The 21,376-nt window shown below is 39.8% G+C and overlaps 2 protein-coding genes across 5 annotated transcripts in view; both read left to right on the top strand.

Annotated features, from left to right (window-relative positions):
* The first annotated feature begins 425 nt into the window (after window positions 1–425).
* The window catches only part of LOC120486741 (uncharacterized), a 28,977-nt gene continuing 8,026 nt past the window's right edge, over window positions 426–21,376 (top strand). The window contains exons 1-4 of one of the 3 annotated variants that reach the window (XM_089133734.1): window positions 11,544–11,644; window positions 12,130–12,177; window positions 12,550–12,736; window positions 15,745–16,857. In XM_089133734.1, the coding sequence (XP_088989860.1) occupies window positions 12,703–12,736; window positions 15,745–16,857 (1,147 nt within the window). In that variant the 5' untranslated portion in view covers window positions 11,544–11,644; window positions 12,130–12,177; window positions 12,550–12,702. Of the gene's footprint in view, window positions 520–11,543; window positions 11,645–12,129; window positions 12,178–12,549; window positions 12,737–15,744; window positions 16,858–21,376 lie in introns of those variants that run through there. The other 2 variants (XM_089133726.1, XM_089133714.1) reach the window with 2 other exon arrangements.
* On the top strand, window positions 433–9,125 carry LOC120486207 (uncharacterized). Of its 2 annotated transcripts, XM_089133669.1 has the most exons (4): window positions 433–561; window positions 2,601–3,620; window positions 7,212–8,279; window positions 8,948–9,125. In XM_089133669.1, the coding sequence occupies exons 1-4, from the start codon at window positions 513–515 to the stop codon at window positions 8,962–8,964; spliced, it is 2,154 nt and encodes a 717-aa protein (XP_088989795.1). In that variant the 5' UTR covers window positions 433–512; the 3' UTR covers window positions 8,965–9,125. The 2 variants fall into 2 exon arrangements, with proteins under 2 accessions (XP_088989795.1, XP_088989796.1); XM_089133670.1 differs by lacking the exon at window positions 8,948–9,125 and having other exon boundaries at window positions 7,212–8,287.

A 21,376-nucleotide genomic window follows, 5' to 3' on the forward strand; every position in this document is an offset into this window, starting at 1 on the left:
GTAAACAGACACGGTAAGATCTGTAACGTTACTATAGTTTACACAGGTTTTACGGGGGCTTTTCAGAAAGGGTTTCATCGTGTGTATGTTTCTTTCCCCATTCAAAACGGTAAGATGTTAGCGAACTACTATGTTGTTATGAAGGTATATGGTATTATCGGCTTCATGTGGACAAATTACAAGGGTTGATAATTTCATCACTGGCTGTCTTTATATTTACATTTATACTACTGTTATTTTTTTCTGTATCATTCTTTATTCTATATATTCTTGTTGAATGAGTGTTGATCATCATTATCAGAGCAGCTGAAAAGCTTCTGTCAATAGATACTGTTTTCAGTGGGTGGATGGATTGTTTTTTAACTCAGTAAGTGATTCTGTGAAGCTCCTCCTCCTGCAATTCACCAACAAATGCTGGAATATTCCCATCAGCTACGAGAGAAGACGAGCGTCAAACCATCAGGAAGAGCTGAAATCTGCAAACACAGAGTTTACTGAAGGACAGTGAGAACATGAGAGGTCCAGAACACTGCAGAATGAAACACACTGAAGAACAAAGAGGTTGGTGTTAATTCACTCAAAAATGAAAATTAGCCCGTTTACTCTCCCTCAAGCCATCATAGGTCTATATGACATTGTTCTTACAGACGAATACTATCGGTAGTTATATAAGAAATATCCTGGATCTTCCAGTCTTTATAATTGATCTCAATGGGTTTATTTTTGCGCTGCTCACACTCAATTAAAGTGAAAGCACACTTTTGATGGACAGAATAAATATAATTTTAGACAAAAAGTTCCCAAAATGCACAGATTTTGCATGTCGTGTGTGTTTTAACAAAAATGGCGGATTCGGCAAAGTGCGGATTATGATTGGTCAGATCGGCTGTCAATCAAACTACCTGCGAAGGGTCAATTGCAGAAAGCACTGCAGCTTTTTTGAGGGTAAGATTTTTTTACCGCATAATTTGTGGTGATGAAATGCCTATACATTATTAGGGCTGCAACAGATCCCAGTTGTTCCGTGATCCGTACGGACCAGCTGCCCCACGCATGTGATTCCAGAGAAACTGTTAAATTTAACCATCATAGAGTGAAAGTTTTATCATTTCAACTTGCTTGTTTCTTGCTAAATCGGGACCACAGCCGCACGCACCCAAAGCGTGCACAGAGAGAGAGAGCCCGTTTCAGATAGTTTTCACTGTACAGGGCAGATGGCAGCATCTCGATATGCCGAACCTGTGAGGGGCATGGATTACCTCGGCAAAGGAGAAGTGCTCACTAACACAAGCCTCGTTTCCATCCACTTTTGCGCTGTTATGTTATCGACAAAGTGAATATGCGAAAAAAAAAACAATACGAAATTTGCCGTCTCCTGACTGTTTCCATTCAATTGACCTTTTACCGATAAGATTGTGTGCGTGATGACGTCACGAATGACGAAAGCGATTTGTCGCATATGTTTTGGTGTATCGCAAAAAAAAAGTGACTTCAGCCGTTTCCATAAACATTTTTATTTATTTATTTATTTTTTATCGCAAATTATACCTTTTGAGGTTCCAGTCAGCACACCCTCAACACCGAAACAAACAAACAAGAAAATGGAGAGAGTATTCAGGCAGTTAATTGAAATTTGCCAACTTACTGTCATTTCAATTAACAGTTACACAAATAATTGCAAGTGTCCGAAATATCAGAAGACGACGGCAGAATGAAGCAGTTGCTCATCTGATAGGGCTCGAAAACTACCCTTATTATGCGACGAAGCCCAAGCGTCTGGGAGAGACCACGCAATAAGGCGTTCTGGGAGGAAGTTGTGGAGAGACACTTTACAGAAAGTCTCTGGGTGCAACATTTTAGAATGACACGGCCGACGTTTGAGATGCTGTGTGGATTTATTGGTCCTGATGTTGCGCCTACCCCAGGTTGCCACCGACCACCGGTTCCAACACGAAAGCGGATTGCCATTGCCCTCTACAAGCTGGCAACCTGCGCCGAGTATAGAGTGGTAGGCGAAACTTTCGGGGTTAGTCGGGGTTAGATTTCTCTGTCGTTTCCCGTCAAAAATACATGTTATATAATTTTCTTCCATTAAATGGAGAAAATAACGAGTCTCCTCATCTGTCCACGAAAACCGCTCCGAGTCCGCCATAGTGTTTGTTGTGACGACGACTGCACCTTGCGCGTGAGGAAATTATCATGTGACACCACATTTTTTTTGCGTGAAAGCCCTTTTTCTCGACAAAAAGTGTTTCCAAACTCGTTTTTCGCGACATTTAAAATATCGACATAACATTTATGCGCTAAAGTTAAACGGAAAAGGATTGTGTCGACATTTGCAAAAAAAAATCGATAATTGGCGTTTCCATCAGCTATATCGGTAAACATTTTGATGCGCAAAACCTTTTTTCGCAAAAAAAACCCTTGGATGGAAACCTGGCTACAGATTAGACAGATTTTTTTTTTTTAAATATTTGAGAGAAATAGGCCTAGTATAGAAAAAGTCTTAAACCTTTGAGTTCAGCTCATGAAAAATGAGGGCAATTAATAAAATAAAACAAAAGTGTCCCTAAAATTGCACTTTTTTGCTTTCATTTCAGTTGCGATGCTGAAGAATGAGGAGAGTGAAGAGGAGGAGAAATATCATGTCAAAACTTGCCCACAGACTGAGAGTTTTTCCTTAGTGAAAAGACGAGAAAATAACTTTTTTACCTGCCATCAGTGTGGAAAAAGTTTCACATTCAAAAAGAGTCTCAAAATTCACATGAACATCCACTCTGGAGAGAAACCATACGAATGTGATCAATGTGGCAGAATATTTTCGAGGGCTACAGGCCTGAAGAGCCACATGTTAGTTCATTCACAGGAGAAACCACATTCATGTTCTTTGTGTGGAAAGAGTTTTAAATACAAACAAAGTCTCGAGGTTCACATGAGGATCCACACTGGAGAGAAACCGTTCACATGTGGTCAGTGTGGGAAGAGTTTTAGACACCAAAAGAGTCTCAAAATTCACATGAGGATCCACTCTGGAGAGAGACCATTCACATGTGGTCAGTGTGGGAAGAGTTTCACACACCACAAAAATGTCAAGGTTCACATGAGGATCCACACTGGAGAGAAACCGTACACATGTGATCAGTGTGGGAAGAGTTTTGTAGAAAAGGGAACCCTTAAGAATCACATGATCATCCACACTGGAGAGAAACCGCACGAATGTGATCAATGTGGCAAAACATTTGTGAATGCTTCAGCCCTGAAGAGACACCTGAAATATCATTCAAAGGTGAAACCACATTCATGTTCTTTGTGTGAAAAGAGTTTTTATGATCTGCCAAATTTAAAGGTTCATCAGAAAATACATACTGGTGAAAAAATACATGTGTGCTTTGAGTGTGGGAAGAGTTTTATTACAACTGCAGATTTGAAACGGCACCAGAGGATCCACACTGGAGAGAAACCGTACAAGTGTTCACACTGCGATAAGAGATTCAACCAATCGGGACATCTGAAACAACACGAGAGGATCCACACTGGAGAGAAACCGTATCACTGCACTGTGTGTGGGAAGAGTTTCACTCAAGCATTTTCTCTACACAGTCATATAAAAAACAATCACAGTAAGTAGATCATCTTCAGATCCAGCACTTTCAAAACAATATCTAAAAGTTGTGTTATCTATTTGCTTCATGATATAAATTATATCATTAGGCTTTATTATGAATTTAATTTCATGGATCACTTGTAGTTTGTCACTTTTATAAGAAAGTAGTGCTAGGGAACTAATTATTCTTTTCTTCCACTCGCGTATGTGTTTAGAAAACATGTGTAAGATAGCTTTGCAACTGGCTTTCTTCACTTTTATTCTCTTGAGATGCTTTGCTATCTTGTTATTAAATAAAGAGAGAAATTAATCTAATTTGTTTTCAATTTTTCTCTTATTTTTTAAATAGCCAATAAATCATTTTAATAAAATGTCTCTTTTTTTTATTGACTTCTGATTCTTATTACGCCAAGAATAAATCATCTCATAATTCTAAAAGCCATGAAATATAATCCTGTTTGGGGCTTTCCGTGTTTTAAATTTCTTGAAAAATGCGTATTTCACCCCACACATGATGGAGGGAATAAGACTTTTTTTAGTAAATAAAAAAATCTGAATACAACATAATTATTATTATATTATAGACATAAAATAATACTCAAAATAAGGCTCAACTCAAGAATCTTTTTTTTTTTAAATATATATATAATAAAGGAAACTTAAAACATCCTTTTCTGTTAGCCAGTCCTGTAATATTCACCAAAAGGATTTAGATAAGTTACATGGAAAAAAAAAACGTTTTATATCTTCAGGAAGACATTTACAGAGATGAAAATGCACGTTTTCAAAATTAAATTTTAAATGTCATATGTTGTTTGTTTTAACAATATTAACTGATACTGCGTTTTTGATAATCTGCCATTGCCCTCGGCTTGCGGTGATTACGTCATAATTTCGCGCGCTCCTACGTGAACGCTCTAGCCAGTAAAAGAAGAGTGTGAAGTGTCTCCTGAGGTGAGCAGTTCACGGCATTTTGTGGTAAGACCGTTAAAGCAACATTTACGGGGTTTTTCTGACTGGTTTTCATTGCTCTTCGGCGGCGCTATTTGTGTGTCTGCTAACTAAAACAATTATTTTTAAAGAAGGTTTTATGATTTGCCTGTTTCTCTTCATACAAAATCAATGGTAAGATGAATGCAGTTATTAGGAAATGGAACACTATGGGTCGCATTATATCTATCTTTGCTATTTTTCTATATCATTTGAGAATAGTAATTAGCACGTTTAGGCTTTCAGCAATTCAACAATCTGTTTATACCTGAAAATACCAAGTATGTTGCTGATCCTGAATGGCGTGTTTTAATTAGATTCTGATGAGGCTCATTAGCGCATCAGAGCAGCTGAACGGTCTCTTAATTTCGCCTCTTATTATCTAATAGATCATGTTTTGACCTAATTATGCTGGTGTTTTAAAATACGTAAATTGCCACAAAGGTTAAAGGTTTTTCTATAAAAATTTCCAAAAACCTTTTAGTTGTGTTTTATATTTCTTTCAAACGTATGTTATCCTAAATGTTTCCAAGAACTTGTGAATTCAGAAAAAATCACAATTTTAAATAGTGCCCGAATGTCCCCGTTATTTTTTTTTAAATTGAACAAAGAAGCACAGAGGATACTTCAAGCACACGAATAAATAAAAAAGAATAAAAAAAAAAAACCGTACTCAAAGACAATTAAGCAAGGCTGTACATAAGGGACAGTCCAATAAAAATATCCCTGTTATCCCTGGTTTCTGCTTAGCCTACAGCTAAAGTAACCATAGTGACAGACGTGGACTGTTACGTCTAGCTGCACGCTCACGGTGTTGTTGTTTCGTTCAAACATGGACCATGGCAAACAGACTTTGGGATTGAAGGATAACTAAAACGACGATTAATATCGCCGCTCTTGCACTATACAGGTGAGTAAATGTACATAAAATGAATCCATGTTAGCAGCTAGGGCTCGCAAAATCGCTAGCGTTCGGGCTATTCCAGTCGGGCTGTCTAAAATACCGGTTTTTGAGTTCAAATCAAATTCCTCAAATTTACATCTCGCAGTTCTGATTTTATATCTCGCAATTCTGACTTTATATCTCGCAATTCTGACTTTATATCTGGCAATTCTGACTTTATATCACACAATTCTGAATTTATATCACACAATTATGACTTTATATCTCGCAATTATGACTATCACGCAATTCTGAATATATATCTCGCAATTGCGACTATCATGCAATTCTGACTTTATATCTCGCAATTCTGACTTTATATGATGCAATTATGACTTTATATCTTGCAATTCTGAATATATATCTCGCAATTCTGACATTATATCTCGCAATTCTGACTTTATATCTCGCAATTCTGACTTTATATCACAATTCTGACTTTATATCACGCAATTCTGACTTTATATCTCACAATTCTGACTTTTATATCTCGCAATTCTGACTATATGTCTTGCAATAGCGACTATCATGCAATTCTGACTTTATATCTCGCAATTTTTGACTTTATATCACGGAATTCTGAATTTGTATCTCGCAATTCTGACTTTATCATGCAATTCTGACTATCTCGCAATTGCGACTATCATGCAATTCTGACTATGTCTCGCAATTATAACTTTATATCACGGAATTCTGACTATTTTACAATTCTGATTTTATAACACGCAATTCTGACTTTATATCTCGGAATTCTGACTATTTTACAATTCTGACTTTATATCACGCAATTCTGACTTAATAACACGTAATTGCGACTTTATATCTCGCAATTCTGACTATATATCTCGCAATTGCGACTATCATGCAATTCTGACTTTATATCCCAATTCTGACTTTATATCGCAATTCTGACTTTATATCTCGCAATTCTGACTTTATATCATGTAATTCTGACTTTATATCTCGCAATTCTGACTTTGTCACGCAATTCTGACTATATATCTCGCAATTGCGACTGTCATGCAGTTCTGACTTTAAATCTCGCAATTCTGAGAAAAAAGTTTGAATTGTGAGATAAAAAGTCGCAATTACGTTTTTTATTTTTCCATTAAGTGGCGGAAACAAGCTTCCATAAAATCGAGATATTTGCTTTTAAAGAAATCGTTTTTTTTGGGGACTACAACAAACGGCTGGTAGGAACTACACAACATTCCTCACAAGGGCATTATACCACTCCTTTAAGTCTAGATCTCCAAACCAACCGCAATCTTTGTTGGGATTACCTTAATGATCTAGCAGAGATATTTAATATCAAAAGATCAGCAAGATATTTTGGAGCTAATCCTCTGTTTAGGGGCTTTTAAAAACAAAAAGCAGAATTTTCATTTTAATCAAATGTATAATAAAACGTTTACCAGCAGGCCCCCTTGCTTTCCTCTTTAAAGGGTTCGTTTTTAATGGTAATATTATGTTCGATAATTGTGGATTTGATCAAATATTTAATAAATAGATCAATATACCTCGTTCTAGGAACCGATAAAAAAAGCAGCATATTAAAAATAATTTAATTAAGAAAAAAATAGATAATTTTGTGTAGCTGTAGTCTACTTTGACTTTACATTTTTCTCAGATTTTTTTTATCTACCAAATGTAACTTTTATACTTTGATTACAGACATAATGCTGAAGAATGAGGAAAGTGAAGAGGAGGAGACATGTATCAAAACTGAAGAAATGTCTTTCTCACAGACTGAGAAACATATCAAAACTGAAGAAATGTCTTTCTCTCAGGCTGAAAGTATTTCTTTATTGGGAGGAGACAAGAAATATTTCACTTGCCATGAGTGTGGAAAGAATTTTACACAAAAACAGAATCTCAATATTCACATGAAGATCCACACCGGAGAGAAACCGTTCACATGCGATCAGTGCGGGAAGAGTTTTGCACATAAAGGGAACCTTCAGACACACATGAAGATCCACACCGGAGAGAAACTGTTCACATGTGATCAGTGTGGGAAGAGTTTTACACATCAAGCGAACCTTCAGACACACATGAACATCCACACTGGAGAGAAACCGTTCACATGTGATCAATGTGGAAAGAGTTTTGCACATCAAGCGAACCTTCAGAGACACAAGATCATCCACTCTGGAGAGAAACCGTTCACATGTGATCAGTGTGGAAAGAGTTTCAAACACAAACATCATTTCAAGGTTCACATGAGGATCCACACTGGAGAGAAACCGTTCACATGTGATCAGTGTGGGAAGAGTTTCACACATCAAGCGAACCTTAAGGAACACATGAAAATCCACACTGGAGAGAAACTGCACGAATGTGATCAATGTGACAAAACATTTGTGAGTGCTTCAGCTCTGAAGAGACACCTCCCAGTTCATTCACAGGAGAAACCACATATATGTTCTGTGTGTGGAAAGCGGTTTTCACATCTGCAGAGTTTAAAATTTCATCAGAGAATACATACTGGTGAAGAACTAAGTATGTGCTTTGAATGTGGGAAGAGTTTTATTACAACTGCATGTTTGAAACGGCACGAGAGGATCCACACTGGAGAGAAACCTTACAAGTGTTCACACTGCGACAAGAGATTCAACCATTCAGGATATCTGAAACAACACGAGAGGATCCACACTGGAGAGAAACCGTATCACTGCACTGTGTGTGGGAAGAGTTTCAGCCAATCATCTTCTCTAAACACGCATACAAAAAACAGTCACAGTAAGTAGCTTATCTTCAGATCCAGCACTTTCAAGTCACTGAATACGTAATACGCATATGCGTGATTTCAGTTTTCTCAAATTCACATTTTTGTAGTTTACATTACGATTATGTTTCTTTCTTTTTTTAACTTTTCAAAACTGCATTGTAAGGCACCCAAAACACAGGTGTCATGCAAATGAATGGCCAAAACGCGTAAGTTTTAAATTTTAGTTTAAAACGGTGTTTAAACGGCCTCAAAATCTGGCGCAACCGCCCTGCAGAACAATTTTGTAATGTTTATAATGGGAACCATTATATTGCATTGTTTAAATAGAAACTAAAATGGTCTGGATTGAACAAAACCAGCTCAATGGCCAATCGAAAATAGCTCAAAACAAGCCCTATAATATCAAAACTCTACTATACCTAAAATATGGTCTATAATAGGAAAATTGGCTTTTGCGTAGAAAAGAATGACATGGACATCTTGGATGGGGGAATATTTGTTGGTCCTGATAATAAAATAATAAAGTAATAATAAAAAAAACTCCTTTATTTTGACTTAAAATATAGCGATAATTTTGTATTGTGAGTTTAGTATCGCAATTTGTATTGCATCGTGACGTTAATTTTTAGTGCAAACCATTAGAAGTTCTGTGATGGTTTCTCCTGTTTGTTTTTTCCAGCTGGGCGTCCACAGTGAGCGACAGGACAAAGAAACCCCATTTAAGTTTGTCACCGTGAATAAAGTTCATCTTCAAGACCAGTGGGTTTAGTGGTGATACTCAGATCACCTCAAAAGATGTACATCATGTTTATTATTATTTTGCTTCCTGATTTAAATTAAAAATCATTATGAGTTTCTTTTTTGTGTTCAATTTTTCTTATACTGCAGATGTACCCCTTGTTATTGGTTCACACTTTTATGAAATTACTTTTAAGTTGTTCTTTGTTGGTTTTTAAAACGACTAGTTATTCTTATAGTTTAAGTTTAAAGTTTTATTCGTCGCATACCAGTTATAGATCATACAATGAGCAGTGAAATGTAAGTCTGGTAGTCCTATAAACTGGGTAATAAAAACACTCTAAATATTATTTAAAAGATGCAACCTTTTTTTTAAAGTATTAAAAATAACTAGTAAAGTGCATAAGTGCTGCTATGTATTAAACATCGTCATCAGACTCCTTAAAGTGCGATGTTTTTAATGTCCGAGTTGAGTAGTCTGACGGCCTGAGGAAAGAAGCTCAACTAAGTTACACGCGACGCGACACGCGATAAAAGGTATCTTTTCCATGTTAATCAGTTTTTTCCTAACCGACGCGACGGCGACACACAAAGTTTCTAATTTAGAAAGGGTTCCTATTTCTGCGACGTCACGACTGACAGAATGAAGAAATTACAATGGTTATGAGTACACATTTATTTTTAGTTAAAAATAGGTCACTGTGCCACAAGCGATAACGGATAATTTACCTCAGATTTTGAAAGCATATAATACAGCGTTCAAAATGAATTCTATGCAAACATACAACTGTACTTCATAACAAAATTAGTCAATGAGTATATTTTGTTAATGTTTTGATTTTTAATAATGTTATTTCTTGATTTGATTAAATTTCCAGTGCACTTTCACAGAGAGACTCCGCCCACACGCTGTTCTGAAAGGCTGGGATTTTTGATTGACGTGTGGCGTCTCACAGTCGCGTCGCGTCTAGTGGACAGAGGACACGATGTGAGCCTCTCCGTTTTAGTCAGTGTAGAAAGCGCATATCTAAGATAAATAGGTTTGCAACTGGCCTTCACTTTTCTCTTGAGATGTTTAGCTATCTTGGTAGTTGAGAGAGAACGTTGAGCGGCAGCATTTGTTTTCAGCTTGAATGCCGGGGGTAAAATTACACTAAACGCATCTACGGGAAATAGCTTCGAGGTTGACTGTACAACTAGATTTGACAAGAAATCTGAGGTATATTTTTACAGACTGCCGAAAGCTACAGAACAGAATGGATCCTGCGATTCACCGAAACAACTGGATCCAGACAGCTATGTGGATTAGCAGTTGGTTTTTTGTGTCAATATGCTGATTTTAGTGTTGATTGATTTTAGTGTTGTGAGAAACACCATATCGAGTCCAACCTTTAGTTTAAACTGGTAACGAGTAAAACATACAATTATCAGTTTGCTCTATTAAATCCAGTCTCGCAGAAGCTCTTCTTCACTCAGTCCGGCTGAGGGAGTGTGTTCCCGTGGGAAAGTGACGTCAATGCATAACCTCGGTAAAAAAAGAAATGTGTCTAATTTGTTTTCATTCTTGCATCAAGAATAAATAATTTAATCATTTCCATCACTTCTTGAAATATTATCATTGTGTTTGGGGATTTCCATGGTTTTAATTTCTAATATTAATATTTCACATCACATATGACAGAGGGAATGAGACGTCTGTCTGCATCAGTCATTTTACCCTTATTTTTGATAGGTTGTTTTATAGTTATTTTGTGGTTTTAAACCGTACATGGCTTATTTTTGATAATCTTTTTTTGATCTAATTCTCTACTGGAAACTATTGTTCAAATATAACTCCATGCCTCACAACTCTCCAGTTTGGATAAATATATAGTTTGGCAGAAAGTTTGTATATTTTGAGGAATGGAAATCTAAAGGGATTTGGGCTATTGCCCATTTCCAATGGAAATGTTATGTAGAGTTTTGAGAGAAATTCAGTGTCATGTGATTATATTTAATAGAATGATCAGAGCCATTCCAATTCCTTTACATTAATGGTGAAAGAAGACATCTTGTGCGACAGTCTCCTCAGGACAGAGTCAGCTCTTTTTAGAAGGTTGTGGTTTTCGGGATTTTTTTTTTTTTTCACTCATTAGAAGCATTTTAATAAGGTTAAAAAAAAAAAAGATTTGTCCCTTCCCTTCTAAAGCTAGGAGGTGAACTTCAATTTTTTAAATGATATTTATCCTTCCAATTAATTTTTAAGATTGAAACTTAATTTTGATGTAAATAATTGAACATTTAGAGCATGATTTCTTTTGTTATGATATGGTGTAACCCTTTTGAAGAGATGTTTAGGGAGGTTTAACTCCCACCCCTCACTGTATGTCTTGGAAAGTTTTTCAATCATAAGTGCAGATTTTTATTCTTGTGCACTTAGCTATGATTAACCTAAGGCTAAACAATTGCTGTTATATTCAGAGATTTGATTATGTACCTTGTTTGTGCAAAAAAAAAAAAAAAAAAAAAATCTCGTCTCGTGGTGATGACGTCATCACCATCGCCCCGTACCCCGTTCAGCGTCTGTGGACTCGGGAGTCTTCTGAGGTAAACAAATCACGATATGTCGTGGTTAGACACTTAAAGCAACGTTTAAATGGTAATTTCTCAATTGTCTTCTTTGGGTTCGGCGCTTTTTGTGTGTCTGCTAACTAAAACGATTTTTTTTAAAGAAGAATATTTTATGATTTGCCTATAGTTTCAATCACATACAAATCAATAAAATGCATAAGTGAAGCTTGTTATGAATGCAGTTATTAGCCAATCGAACTATATTTAGATTAATATAACCAAATTACAATGGTTAACGATGTGTCATTTGTGTCTCTCTTTCTTAACATTACTGCTATTTTTTTCTTGTATCGTTTCAAAAATAATGGGAATATTAGAGCACTGTTATAGGCTTTCAGCATATATTCAGATTCAGACAAACTGTTTATTGCAGCAAATACTTATAAAGTGAGCACTGTTATCAGAGCAGCTGAAAAGCCTCTTTATTTCATGTCAATAGATCCTGTTTTCACATCATTCATATGATGATGTCTGAAGATCTGTAAATTGCCACATTAATTTTATTGTCAACAGATTTGAACAAACGAGACCATCAGCTATTGTGACATCTGCAAGATATAGGTGAGTTGCATTACAACATGTATTTAATTAATGTGTGAAAAACCATGTTCCAAAAAAACAAGTAGTAAAGTCAAAGTCAACCGTTGGGTCATGTGTCTTGCAAACTTGTATATTTTTGTATACGTTTTTAAATTTTTACATTGTTTATTTCTGTTAATTGTTGTACTCTTAATTTTTTTCTATATATTTGCCTACATGTTAATGAAAGGTAAGATAATTTTAGGAATAAAGTATGTGGATGAAATTCTAAGAAATCAAAATGTGAGAACACAATGTGTAAAAGTTATTTTACTACAGATAGATTAACATTAAATACTTAAAATGTGTGAATTAGAGTAAAAATAGTAAGTGATTTCTTCTTGATTTTGCCAGATCTGCTCTCCTCCTTCAGTGACGCTCCTCCCCCTGCAATTCACCAATACATGCTGGGATTATTGGTGTTTATTCCTGGTTCTTCATTAATGAGGTTGAAGAACAGTGAGGTTATAAAGAATTTGGAAAATCCCAAATTCTAAAATCGTAGCCATGGAAACATTTGGATTCGTGCCGAATGAGATAGGTATGTGAGCCCATAATTTTAAGCTTTGTATTCTGCTTTGCAATCCGGTCACCCAATTTTTTAAGACTTAAACAATGCTCCATTAGTTATTCCACTGAATTTCTTTCCCCAAATTCACCCATTTTTGCCCTAAATGTTTCTTATTTTTATTAACTTTTAAAGGGATAGTTCACCCAAAAATGCAAATTCTGTCATTTATTACTCACTCATGTCGTTCCAAATGTCGTTCAAATTTATTACTCACTCATGTCGTTCCGAGCGTCACGTGACCAAACCGGAGAACAGGTCTCATCGCATCCGTTTGTCAGAGAAAGTGTTAACGGCCGTAAGAACTGACTACGATATCTATGGATTTTTAAGGTAGTTCACTTTGTTATTGCCGTTTTATTCCATTTAAATATCTAAACGTTACTGTGAAGAAGAAAAAATTTAAAACGTTTAAATATCAGTCTGCACATGGTAAATGGACTGCATTTATATAGCGCTTTCATAGACCTAATGGCCACCAAAGCGCTTTACATATTGCCTCACATTCACCCATTCACACACTCATTCATACACCGACGGCGGTGTCGTCGGGAGCAGCCGGGGTTAGGTGTCTTGCTCACGGACACCTCGACACTTGGTCAGGTGGAACCGGGGATTGAACCACCAACCTTTCGGTTTGTAGACAACCTACATGAACCACTGAGCCACTGCCGCCCAAATGTGAGGGACATTGCTTATGCTAATCTTTACTCGCTCCTTTTAAGATATCTTGAGTAAAATACTCGGCCCTCACTCGTCCCGCTCGCCACGGTAAACGTGACTCGCGCCGTTCTCCCACGGCCCTCACTCGGTAAACGTGACTCGCGCCGTTCTCCCGCGGCCCTCACTCGTCCCGCTCGCCACGGTAAACATGACTCACGGCGATCTCCCGCGGCCCTCACTCGTCCCTCTTGCCACAGTAAACACAATGAATGGAGACTGTAGAATGCAAAAGCCCAATTCGGGACATTTTGGGCAATCTCGAAACACATTTTCGGGCAGACTCATCACGGAGACTCAGTAGTTGCCTAGACTTGTTGTTTAACTACTGCGCTCTGTTACCGGTAGGCGTGAAATACAATAAAGACGTTGTCTTTTGTCTCTCTTTCGAATTCGGCACACCAGATTTTTCCCGAATTGAACCCTGAGCTCAAGATGAAGCACCAGTCACGCTCTTTTCAGTACTTGACAGAAAAAATACATCCTTACGAGTGAGCATAAACTCATCTGCTAGAACTGCAGCGGGTGCCAACGCATTAACCTTCTGTTCGTTCAAATAGACGACCACACACTCAGGTAAACAACTCTTAAACTCCTCAAGCAGAATTAATTCCCTTAAGGAATTGAAATCATCAACCTTAGTTGTACTACAATATTTATCAAAGAGGAGAGCCTTCTCTCTTGAAAATTCAACAAATGTCTGAGTCGAGCTTTTCTTATGGCCTCTAAATTTCTGTCTGTATGCTTCTGGAACTAACTCGTAAGCACGTAAAATTGCTCATTTTACAGCGTCATAATTCAAACTATCTTCTAAGCACAGCAATGCGCTCAAAGGCACTAAAGTAGGAATCTACTTCGGTCTCACGAAATTGTGGCAGTACTGTAACATTTTTACCAACATCGAACGACTCGGTTGCTGTGGAGGGAGAAGTCGCTGGAGCAACAGTAGGAGTAGGCACCACAACTAGAGAACGGTCAACAGTGGCAGCGTAACTAACCCGAGGGGAATCTGATCGCGCACAATTCGCATTGCGTCAAGCTCCAGCTGTCGCATTCTGACCTGCGTATCCGCCTCGATCTCAAGTTTACGAACTTGTAGTTTCAAATCCATCTCCGCCTGCCGAGCCTGCACCTTCTCCTGCGACTCAAGCTGCAAATGGGCCAAACGAACTTTCAGTTTCGCTTCCCCTTTTGAGCAAACCGACGTAGGAGAGAATGGATCAAAGGGGGGTAACCCCGCCCTAGCCTCAGCCTCCGCCGTAGGCGTTAGTCCCCCCTCACTTCCACCAAACGTACCCACCTCCACACTGTCCGCAACTGCAGCAACGTAAGCACATTCATCTCTACTAATCGACTATATACCACAGACTTAATCTCTTTTTTAAGAGACTGCTTTTTGACCGAAATCTGAAAATAACTTGCTATCATTACCAAATCATCCGATCTAACAACGATCTAAATCTTCTAGCGAGGGATTCTCAAGAAACTTTTCCACACTAAACATCGTTATGACGCCGAACAACCGCACGTACGAGTTCTCACCACACACAGTGATACAAGAGACGGTATCAGGAACTGTTTGTTTGTTAATTCAGTTGGATTATGATCCCGGACGAGCCCCCATTATGTTACGACCCTTCTGTGGCTCTCACCCGTGGGTTAGTTTTTTTTTTTTTAATCAAACGTTTAGTTTGATCTTAATTGTGGGGGTGTTACGTCCTTAGGGATGTTTATATTCTTTTCCTTTGGGGTTTGTGTTTGAAAAAGCCAAAAATATATTTTCTGTTTTTTCTCAGTCTAGAAAGCTTCAAATTCAAAAATAATGACCCATTTTATATACACATTCATCTTTCCAGAAGTGAAGTATCCCTTTAAGTTTATCAAGCGACGAGAATACTTTTTGTGCGCAAAATAACAACAAAAATAGTGACGATAGCAGAGAAGCGCTATGCAACAATCTCGAGGCCAACAGAAATAATAAAGTCATTATTTTTCTTTGGTTTTTGCACAGTTTAATTATTGTATTATTGTATAGCTTTTTAATGGTAATGTTATGTTAGGACAATTGTGGAGTTAATCATATGTAATAGTTCACTACAGAGACATGGGATTTGTGTTTTAAAAGTAATTCATTGAAGATCAATATACCTTGTTCATGGAAACAGATTCATATACAATGCATCTAATGATCATAATTTCGTTTAGCTGTTTTTTACATTTCTCTGATTTTTTAAATTGTTTTTTTTTATCTTTCGTTCAAGATGTGATACTGGAAAATGATGAGAGTGAAGAGGAGGAACATCATGTCAAAACTGAAGAAATATCTTGCTCACAGATTGAAAGCATTTCTTTACTGAAAAGAAGAGATGAGAAATGTTTCACTTGTGATCAGTGTGGGAAGATTTTTACACAAAAACATAATCTCAAGGTTCATGAGAGGATCCACACTGGAGAGAAGCCGTTCTCATGTGCTCAGTGCGGGAAAAGTTTCACATACAAACACAGTCTCGAGATTCACATGAGGATCCACACTGGAGAGAAACCGTTCACATGTGATCAGTGTGGGAAGAGTTTCACACACAAACATCATTTCAAGGTTCACATGAGGATCCACACTGGAGAGAAACTGTTCACATGTGGTCAGTGTGGGAAGAGTTTCACACACAAACATCATTTCATGGTTCACGTGAGATTCCATACTGGAGAGAAACCGTTCACATGTGATTTGTGTGGGAAGAGTTTTACACACAAACATCATTTCAAGGTTCACATGAGATTCCACACGGGAGAAAAACCATTCACATGTAATCAGTGTGAGAAAAGTTTCACACACAAACATCATTTCAAGGTTCACATGAGATTCCACACTGGAGAGAAACCGTTCACATGTGATCAGTGTGGAAAGAGTTTCACATACAAAACGAGTCTCGAGATTCACACGAGGATCCACACCGGAGAGAAACCGTTCAAATGTGATCAGTGTGGGAAGAGTTTTACACATCAATGGAACCTTAAGAATCACATAAACATCCACACTGGAGAGAAACTGCACGAATGTGATCAATGTGGCAAAACATTTTTGAGGTCTTCAGCTCTGAAGAGACACCTCACAGTTCATTCACAGGAGAAACCACATTCATGTTCTTTGTGCGGAAAGAGTTTTTCACATCAGCAGAATTTAAAAGCACATCAGAAAATACATACTGGTGAAGAAGAACATGTGTGCTTTGAATGTGGGAAGAGTTTTATTACAACTGCATGTTTGAAACAACACGAGAGGATCCACACTGGAGAGAAACCGTATCACTGCACTGCATGTGGGAAGAGTTTCACTCAATTGTCTTCTCTACACAGACATACAAAAAACAGTCACAGTAAGTAGATCATCTTCAGATCCAGCACTTTCAAGTCACTTTGTAAAGAAATACTGAATACGCATTCTCGAGCGCGTGATTTCAGTTTTCTCAAATTCCCATTTTTGTAGTTTACATTAAGATAATGTTTCTTTTTAAAACTTTTAAAAACTGCATTTTAAGGCACCAGAAACAAAGGTGTCATGCAAATGAATGGCCAAAACGCCTACGTTTTAAATTTTAGTTCTGTCGTAATCACCCTGCTGAACAAAACAATACAAACCCTTTGAAATAATTTGTAATGTTTATAATGGGAATTGTATTGGTTTGAATGGAAACTAAAAAGGTCTGTGTAACAAAACCAGCCCAACGGCATATCAAATATAGCTCAAAACAAGCCCAGTGACCATATAATATCAAAACTCAACAAGTGTGTTGAAGTTCTTCAGGAAGACTCTCCCAGTGCTGGTGTTCTACAGCGCGAGTGCAGCTCGTCCCCCAAGGCCTGTGAATACTCGTCCGTTCCGACGGGCAGAATTTACAAAGCCTTTGGGCAAGCCGCCTCCTGTAGCAGGACCATGGCATACTGGTCCTGCTACAGGTCTTTCAGGCCGAGGACCCATGGGCATGCATGAGGTTAGCCCAGACTGTGCGTTCATAGGTGAGCACCGCACTGCATCTGTCCTCGCCCTCTGGTGTACGAGCGTCGTGACGTGCACGATCGGTCTGGCGATGATGGTCCAGGAGCGCCATAATTGGCTCAGCCTGATTGATATGGCAAATGCCGACAAGGTTTGCTTCCTGGTCTTCCCAATTTCCCAGGTTGGGCTGGTCGGCGATGAGATGGCGAACTCCGTCCAACAGTTCTCTGCTGCCAAGTTTCTCCACCTGCTCATCGCCGAGCGCATCCCTGGCCGCTGGGACTCCGCAGCAGCCTCCAACCAGCTGCAGTAGGGATGCTCAGCTCAGTAAGGCGCTGCCAAGACAGGCGCCTGCTCAAGTTCAGTGATTTCATCACACTCACATGTTGAGCAGAAATGCTCCTGAAGCTCAGTGAATCTTCCCATGAAGTGTTGAGCAGTGCTTCGGTCTTTTTGTGCGCCTGTTGCTTGTGTAACGGAGGCCAGCTGGTAGTTGCTGTGCGAGTAAACCTCACTCCTCTGATCTCAATAGGCGCTCTAGCAACAGACGTTAGAGGCTGCAGTCTTTGGCCTCCTTGTTAGAGCGCCCGACTCTCATGCCGGAGACCCGGGTTTGAGGCCCGCTCTGAGCGAGTCGAGTAGGACCCGGGTGGAGGGGTGACACTTGCACCTACTGTCTTGATAGTTGCTCCTTTTTGGCTCAACCAGACCTTGCTCCCCTCGACAGGCTTCCTGACTTCCCCTGAACACATTTTCAGGGACGGGGCATGATGACACCCACGTTCTGACCCCTGGAGATACCGGGCCTGTCCTACACTGGACGTGGAGGTTCAGGTGGCTATCACAGGAACATGTGGTAGTTACCATCACTTCTGCGAGCACCCCCTAAGGAAATAGGTAGTGTGCTTACGCATTATAAGTGGAACCTATTCGTTGAGTCTAAAATCTCTCCGTGAGGAGATCCTGAAAGCTTTCAATTATTTCAGTGCTTTCGGCCATTTTCCTTGCAAGTTGGGTGGAGTAGGGTGTTCCTCCACCCTCGAAATGATGTTGCCCCGCTGTCTTGACGCACATCGTCATGCACATTCTGATCGTCATGTTCCTGAGGGACTTAAGGAAAAGGTCCTTGTGCCCCTCTTGGGCCTTATTTCTGGTGCATCTGCACTGCAGAGACTGCGCCTGAGCCATTGCAGGCAGTGAGTTAAAACTTCTGTGAAAACAGTTCGCATGGTCTCTTCTAGTGGGTAGGGACTTACTCGCGTTTGGTCAAGGAATTGTGCCTGGAGTTCACGCCGGCTAACTCACAAGCTGAGACCCCGTGCTGGATTGTGCCCAAGAATCCTACCTCTTCCGTAATCGGATCAGGTCGTGAGCCTGCAAGCACTGCCCAGGAGCAGGCAGAACCACCCCTGGCTTTCTCTGTCCGTCCGCTTCATAGTGGTTAGACGTGTACAGAACGCTAGCCTTAGACCTCAGACCAGCTCTTATCTTTTACATTCAGCAGAGAGGGAAGGCTGTTTCCAAGCAAAGTTGGCCCTCGGATGGTGGCTGCCTTCAATTTTTTGAAATTCCCTGAAGGAGAACGGAGAACGCAGTCCCCTTGCCACTACCAATGGACCACTGATGACTGCGGGTTACGCTCGGCTCCTTGGCGAAAAAGCAACTAGTTCATGCTTCCACTTCTGTATTCATACCCGGGCCATGTGGGGTGCGAATCACGCACTCCAATGTAACCCCTCCACCCGGGTCCTACTCGCCCCGCTCCGAGCTGCCCTTAAACCCGGGTCTCCGGCGTGAGAGTTGGGCGCTCAACCAAGGAGGCTAAAGACTGCAGCTCTAGAGCGCCTATTGAGAGGAGTGAGGTTCACTCGCACAGCAACTACTAGCTGGCCTCCGTTACACTCACCCCCCTAAACCTCACTCTCATTCGGGTCACGGCACCAATGTAACCCCTCCACCCAGGTCCTACTCGCCCCGCTCCGAGTGGGCCTCCAAACCCGGATCTCCGGCGTGAGAGTTGGGCGCTGTAACAAGGTGGCTAAAGACTGCAGTCTCTAGCGTCTTTCGCTAGGGCACCTATTGAGATTGGGGAGTGAGGTTTACTCGCACAGCAACTACTAGCTGGCCTCCGGTACACTAATTCCATTGGCTCCTTCAATAGTACTCAAAGAACATTGGCTCTCTGACGCGATCCCCATTCAGTCAACTACCTACGTCCTCCGTTCCCTCCTCCAGAGAACGGTGGGTTGCATACGGAACCAGGACACTTCATCTGCAGCCAGTACTAACTCTGATAGAAAACCAGCAAATTCTTTGATAAAGTCTGTATGGTGTCCTGGTGGCCTGCATGCAGTAGCCAGCACTAATCTCAAATGTGTTTTATCATTTACGTTAGATATTGTTACATTTAGATACTAACACTTCAAAAGAAATATATTTTGAAACTAGACTTCATAGTAATTCTGAAAATGTTACTATAAACTACCACATCTGCCGGGACGTGGGTTGGAGATAGACGTGTGCAAATAGCGACTGGGAGGGATAGGGGGTTTTCCCCTCTTAAGTTTGGCGGCCTCCGTTGATTTCTTTAAATGCAGGAACCCATGTCCGGTAGCGGCTAAGGAAGCCAGTAGTACACTCTTGTTTGACTATTGTTGATGCCTGTAGCCCCTTTTCCACCAAAGCATTTATAGAGCTGGTTCGGAGCCGGTGCCAGCACGTGAACCAGTTCTTTGTGTTTCGACAGCCAAAGAACCGGTTCTCGTCCGGGAAAACTGCTTCCAAAGCGGCACCAACTCTTTGCTAGACTAGAACCGTTCTTTTACCACGTCATGCTTACGTCGGGGGCTTGGCCGGGTTTAGATGTGCTCTAAACATATTTTCTGACCATCGCAAAGCCTGCAGAAACACGCAAGCGTTTTTATTTATTTATTTATTTTATTTAAAACATAAGCAAAGAAGAAAACTGTCAGGAGCCTAAATGGAAAGAAAAAAGACACAAGACAGGGGTACATAACTTATCAGAAAAGACTACATATCAAACGAAAAGATTAAAAGACTTACATATTTCAATTGTTTTTAAAGTTTTCTCGGTACACGAGTTAGAGATAATCTCAAAGCAATGTACTTGCAAGCTTTTCTAGCGACGTACACAGTGACGTAACGACGTCGTTCCCTGGGCGCTCTAGTTAGTGGAAAAACAAACAGGTCCTGAACGGGTTCGCAAGTTGAACCAACTCCGAACCAACTTTGAACCAGCACCAGTTCCGAACCAGTTCTTTTTGGGTGGAAAAGGGGTATGTGTTGGTATTGTGCTGTTCGCCGGGGAGGCTCTAATTTATGTGTGCAACTATTGGTCCCCAGGCGCCGTGTTTTCATTTCGTGTTTTCACGTGTTTTCATTTACACCTCCGCGTCGTTGTATGTGTTGACGTGTAATTACACATGCAGAGAGGGAGCATTTCAAACCCGGGGGAGTGGTTCTAGCAGACCAATCAGAGCGCTTGTGGAACGTGTAGAATTGATGCGTTGTTTCGATCGATCAATAAACGACGGCTCGTGGTACCATCACAAAGAGCCACAAAATCACTCTCCAGAACATTCTCATTCCCGGTTCAGTGTTGGTGGAGTGATCGGCCCATCATCATCCGGAATGCAGAATCCCGGACAGCTTTCAAAAGTCAACTAAAAGCAATCTCTTCCGTGAGCACTTAACATAAAAAAAGGAAAAAAAACGTAAAATCCTCACTTGCTTGGTTTATGCTACTCTGAGCAATGTTTGAACTAGGTCGCTTTGGATAAAAGCGTCTGCTAAATGTAAATGTTATGTTTTTGGAGAGGTGCACGACACACACCCTACGACGGAGTTACGGCGTGAGTTTGACGCAGTATGAAAGCAGG

The sequence above is a fragment of the Pimephales promelas genome, chromosome 2, assembly GCF_988280905.1.
Source record: "Pimephales promelas chromosome 2, fPimPro1.hap1.1, whole genome shotgun sequence".
Lineage (NCBI taxonomy): Eukaryota > Metazoa > Chordata > Actinopteri > Cypriniformes > Leuciscidae > Pimephales > Pimephales promelas.

Bases quoted from the DNA above. Each gene is read 5' to 3' on its own strand.
- LOC120486207 (XM_089133669.1), top strand. From the start codon at position 513: ATGAGAGGTCCAGAACACTGCAGAATGAAACACACTGAAGAACAAAGA. The intron at 562-2,600 runs GTTGGTGTTAAT...CTTTCATTTCAG, and splicing joins ACACACTGAAGAACAAAGAG to TTGCGATGCTGAAGAATGAG. The intron at 3,621-7,211 runs GTAAGTAGATCA...CTTTGATTACAG, and splicing joins TCATATAAAAAACAATCACA to ACATAATGCTGAAGAATGAG.